At 43.7% G+C, this 6,000-nt stretch overlaps 1 protein-coding gene across 1 annotated transcript in view; it reads left to right on the top strand.

Moving 5' to 3' along the window:
* Nucleotides 1-244: 244 nt before the first annotated feature.
* The window catches only part of LOC137047428 (uncharacterized), a 43,043-nt gene continuing 37,287 nt past the window's right edge, over nt 245-6,000 (top strand). The window contains exons 1-3 of the mRNA XM_067425059.1: nt 245-371; nt 3,114-3,401; nt 3,590-3,841. Of these exons, the coding sequence (XP_067281160.1) occupies nt 245-371; nt 3,114-3,401; nt 3,590-3,841 (667 nt within the window). The remainder of the gene's footprint in view (nt 372-3,113; nt 3,402-3,589; nt 3,842-6,000) is intronic.

The following is a 6,000-nucleotide window of genomic DNA, read 5'->3' as shown; positions in this document are numbered from 1 at the left end:
TCGAGATCCGAGGATCCTCGACTGGGCCAACGCAGCAGCGTGGCCTCTCGTGCGCCCCCTCCGTGGAGGAGTAGGACGCAGAAGAGGCGGGACACCCGCAACAGGAGGAGGGACATCGGGGAGAAGAGGTGGTGAGTCTCCGCCCCAGAGGGCACGGAAGTGATGTTGTGTCCCCTCCTTTGTTTTCTGTTGTTTTTCTTTTCTCTCCCCGGGCGCGCTTTACACCAGGCCGCGCGGGCCGATGATGAGCGGATGTGAGACTCTGGCGGCCTGCCAGGCCGGTGTGTGCTCTGCCCGCACACAGTGCATCGTCTCTGGGCATGATTTCGCGGCCGCCTCCTCGGCCTTACATTTGAGCGCCCCACCCTCAGGTTAGTGGTCTCGGTGACAAGCTAGCCATTAGCATGGGTGGCTTCTGACATTATAGCCTCATGAGCCCCCTGAGGAACCAGTAAAGCCACCTTCCTGCAGGCCGCCTGAGGGTGAGCCCCCGAGCTGGGACGCTCGGTAGGCCAGTGTATTATGCTGTCAGGCCTTTTTGGGCCTTTTTGGGAAGGGATTCCCGGACCAAAGGTCTCCGTGACAAGCTAGCCATTAGCATGGGTGGCTTCTGGCGTTATAGCCTCATGAGCCCCCTGAGGAACCAGTAAAGCCACCTTCCTGCGGCTCTTAACAGCTAACAGCTAACACTAACGGTGCCGGGTAGAGGGCCTCCTGGCCTCCCTGGAGGGGAAACGGTTCCCTTGAGCGGGAACGTATAACTGGCTTTGGGCTGACAGCTAGCGGCTGCCCGCCGGTGGGTCCCGGCCTGAGCCGGTATAACTCAAGGGCGGACTCATGCCCTAGCACGACGAGACTCCGTTTCTGCTGCGCAGTCCCTTCAGGACAGGGACTGGCTAGCCTACAGCATGGTTTACCTACCAAGCTGGCTTAAGAGCTCCCCTCATTGAGGGTCATCTGCGAGCTTACGGCCGGTTGAGTCTGATCAGACGGGGAGGCCCCGAGGGGTAGATCAGTCCATAGGCCTTTTTTAGGCCTCCTGAGCACCCCCGTAATATATGTGTTCAGTAGATCCTAGGATCGAGCAGAAGAGTCTCCCCTCGCTGGCAAGGGTAAGAAGCACTAAGTTGAGTACTGTTCTCCAGGATTCCCGTCTCCTAGTTCCGGTCTGAGGAGGACATTGCCAGTTTGCAGTCCCTCAGTCTGGATGCTCATGAGTAAGAGCGATGTCCGGAGGCTCTGTTTTGACGGACAGGGTTGGCCAAGCTGGGGTGTCCCACAGAAGTGATGCCAGGTGAGGCCTCCCTGGTGGCGTTCGGTGAAGGTTTTTCCCGAATAAAATGACGGGCTGGGGCGAGAACCCTCGGGTCCCCTAGCCACATTCCCTTAAGGGACTCCTTCTGTCGAAGTAGTAGGTCCCAGGCCTTCGAGCAAGCCGAGGGTAGGAAACCTCAGATAAACTTTTTAAGGTTCTCTCTTAGGCATATAGCTTGGGCTATGACCGTAGAGAATGATGTCACTGGCAGCCTGTGTGGCTAGAGGGGGAGTGGTTCAGACTTTCTGCGAACTCTCGTCCAGGCAGTTCTCACTGCCAGTAAGGGGCGTGCACTCCCCTCAGCATGGCGGCGTGGGTATATCGTTCCCCGTAGCGTCAGCTGACGCAGCTCGAGTTCCCTTTCGAAAGGGAACGTCCCCGGTTACGTATGTAACCTTAGTTCCCTGAGAACAGGGAACGAGACGCTGCGTCACATGGCCATGCTTCAAGGTGTGCCTGCCCACAGTCCCTTCAGACGAAGCGGATATTGTCATGTTGGCACGGTGCCCTTTTATACTTCCTGGTCGCACGGTGATGACATCACCAGCTGCCGACGGTCAGTAGGATTGTGATTTGATAGCGATTTCAGACACCTGTCACGCTGAAGGTGTTCCCCGTAGCGTCAGCTGACGCAGCGCCTCGTTCCCTGTTCTCAGGGAACTAAGGTTACATACGTAACCGGGGACGTTTTCTTTCCGGAACTACAGTATGTAGGGTTTGTTTCTGGTGGGACATTCATTAGTAGACATTCACTTAAATAATAATTTAAGAAATGTTTGTATAATTGTTTTATTGGGATATTTATGGAGATGTGTACAGTAATTAACTGTATTTTTTTAATTGTTTAAATGTATATGATTCGATTAGCATCCGCCGGTGGATGTGCTCTGCTTTACATGTAAATGTGCCTTGTGTGTGTCTTTACAGTTATATTTGGGCTTTATTTTAAGTCCATATTAGTTTATATATATATATATATATATATAAATATATATATATATATATATATATATTTTACCGGGGGTGAAAAGGAATAAGGATTCTTTGTGTATATGTTAATTCATTTTGTAATTAATGAATTGTTAGTGCATCATATTGTCTAAACTCATGGTTTACTAACCATACACTAACATCAACTGATGGCTTGTTAATGTATGACTATCATGACTTTACTTGAGGGGGCACATCATGATTAACTCATTATTAACTAACCATACACTAACATCAACTCATAGTTTGTTAATGCATCATTCTGTCATGACTTCATGATTAATTCACTATTAACTACTTACCAAATTCAGCTCATGATTTATCATAAACTTATTATAAATTTCACATGTAACTAGTATAACTAGTATTCAGCCCAGTTAAGAGAATGGAGGTACCGTATCATCATGGCCTATGTCTGGGTGGAGAGAGAACTGTACGGATCCCAGCAGACGTTCCCTCACTTCCGGATTTTAATGCTTGTTTCCTGTTTGGTTATTTTATGGGGACTGATTCCTCAGAAATTGTTACACATGTACTAACATGTATTAATGCTGCTGTTATTCAAGCATTAATCATTATGACTCATTTCTTAATTAAGGATAGCTCCTCATTTGTTCATGATTAGTTCATATCTTAACTTATCATGAGTTCATATTGAATTCTATCTATGAAAAACTTCTATCTCATGACTTATCATGAGTTCATATTGAATTCTATCTATATTCTATTCATTCATGTATTAATACATGATTATTCATGTCCTGTTATTGTAAAGTGTTACCCAATATTGTACTGTCTGTTTTTGTAGGAACCGACCCTAAATCTTTATTAGGAAAAAAGGGAGAAAACATCATCCTGTCATGTGACTTTGAGGGCAACAATATGCAAATTGTTTTTTGGAAAGAGATGGAAAAAAACATTGTTTGTGAGGATGAAGAAGACTGTAGTGGTCGCTTGTTTAGAAAAGGATCATGTGACATCGTCATCAAGAATCTGAGCTTCAGTGACGCTGGGAAATACTTTCTGAGAGTCTTTAACAATACTGATCAGACAGAGCTGGACCATCAAATAAGGACATACCAACTTCATATTCATGGTAAAGTCAAAACTGACCAAACCATCAACGTGCTCATTTAAATAATCACATTTGGTTCCTTAATCTTTAAAATATGTGTATGGACTTTACTTATAATGATGAATGTGTGTGTGTGTGTGTGTGTGTGTGTGTGTGTGTGTGTGTGTGTGTGTGTGTGTGTGTGTGTGTGTGCGCGTGTTTCTCCTCAGATGAAATCTTTGTGAAAAAGCGTGAGAAACTGAAGTTGGATGTTTTGTTCTCCAATGCTTATAAAGTGGAGACAAACTCCAGTGGAGAGTGGACAGAGGTGTGGAAGAGAGGTCTTGGGCTTAACAGTGAACGACTGAACGTTAGTGATGTAGACCTGATCATTAACTCTTTTAGTGCCTCTGATGCTGGAACATACAGAGTTCTGGACTCTAAACGAGAAATCCTGATCACAGTCACACTCAGACTCAATGGTGAGAGAAGATCAGTATAGAGCGGATCAATCAGTCATATTTTAATTATGATTTCTGCTCCTCGCTATTAATTAAGCATAATCATCAGTGATTACCCTTCTTATAGTTTAACTAGTTTTTGTAATGTAGATAATGTGTTAATGTATATGATAAATATAATTAATTTATCAGGGAACAAGATGAGATTAATAAACAGTGTATGAGCTGAACATCTGTTGATATGAAAATTTACAATGAAGATAATTACAGAAGAGATAGTGACAAGCTAAAACTGAAGGCTATAAAATACACAAAGGCAAACGAGAGAAATAAACTTAGCGATAAACTTCATTAGCAATGAACGACAGGTGAACTTCATTAGTGATGATCAACAGGTGAACTTCATTAGAGATGATCGACAGGTGAACTTCATTAGCGATGATCGACAGGTGAACTTCATTAGTGATGATCAACAGGTGAACTTCATTAGAGATGATCGACAGGTGAACTTCATTAGCGATGATCGACAGGTGAACTTCATTAGTGATGATCGACAGGTGAACTTCATTAGTGATGATCGACAGGTGAACTTCATTAGTGATGATGATCGACAGGTGAACTTCATTAGTGATGATCGACAGGTGAACTTCATTAGTGATGATGATCGACAGGTGAACTTCATTAGAGATGATCGACAGGTGAACTTCATTAGTGATGATCGACAGGTGAACTTCATTAGTGATGATGATCGACAGGTGAACTTCATTAGTGATGATCGACAGGTGAACTTCATTAGTGATGATCGACAGGTGAACTGCATTAGAGATGATCGACAGGTGAACTTCATTAGCGATGATCGACAGGTGAACTTCATTAGTGATGATGATCGACAGGTGAACTTCATTAGTGATGATCGACAGGTGAACTTCATTAGTGATGATCGACAGGTGAACTTCATTAGAGATGATCGACAGGTGAACTTCATTAGTGATGATCGACAGGTGAACTTCATTAGTGATGATCGACAGGTGAACTTCATTAGTGATGATCGACAGGTGAACTTCATTAGTGATGATGATCGACAGGTGAACTTCATTAGATATGATCGACAGGTGAACTTCATTAGTGATGATGATCGACAGGTGAACTTCATTAGTGATGATGATCGACAGGTGAACTTCATTAGTGATGATGATCGACAGGGGAACTTCATTAGTGATGATCGACAGGTGAACTTCATTAGTGATGATGATCGACAGGTGAACTTCATTAGAGATGATCGACAGGTGAACTTCATTAGTGATGATCGACAGGTGAACTTCATTAGTGATGATGATCAACAGGTGAACTTCATTAGTGATGATGATCGACAGGTGAACTTCATTAGTGATGATGATCGACAGGTGAACTTCATTAGTGATGATCGACAGGTGAACTTCATTAGTGATGATCGACAGGTGAACTTCATTAGTGATGATGATCGACAGGTGATCTTCATTAGTGATGATCGACAGGTGAACTTCATTAGTGATGATCGACAGGTGAACTTCATTAGTGATGATCGACAGGTGAACTTCATTAGTGATGATGATCGACAGGTGAACTTCATTAGTGATGAACGACAGGTGAACTTCATTAGTGATGATCGACAGGTGAACTTCATTAGTGATGATGATCGACAGGTGAACTTCATTAGTGATGATGATCGACAGGTGAACTTCATTAGTGATGATGATCGACAGGTGAACTTCATTAGTGATGATGATCGACAGGTGAACTTCATTAGAGATGATCGACAGGTGAACTTCATTAGTGATGATGATCGACAGGTGAACTTCATTAGTGATGATGATCGACAGGTGAACTTCATTAGTGATGATCGACAGGTGAACTTCATTAGTGATGATGATCGACAGGTGAACTTCATTAGTGATGATCAACAGGTGAACTTCATTAGAGATGATCGACAGGTGAACTTCATTAGCGATGATCGACAGGTGAACTTCATTAGTGATGATCGACAGGTGAACTTCATTAGTGATGATCGACAGGTGAACTTCATTAGTGATGATGATCGACAGGTGAACTTCATTAGTGATGATCGACAGGTGAACTTCATTAGTGATGATGATCGACAGGTGAACTTCATTAGAGATGATCGACAGGTGAACTTCATTAGT

This window comes from Pseudorasbora parva, chromosome 19 (assembly GCF_024679245.1).
Source record: "Pseudorasbora parva isolate DD20220531a chromosome 19, ASM2467924v1, whole genome shotgun sequence".
NCBI classification, from domain to species: Eukaryota; Metazoa; Chordata; class Actinopteri; order Cypriniformes; family Gobionidae; genus Pseudorasbora; species Pseudorasbora parva.
Note: the sequence above shows the minus strand (reverse complement) of the source record. Positions and strands in the feature narration are given on the sequence as shown.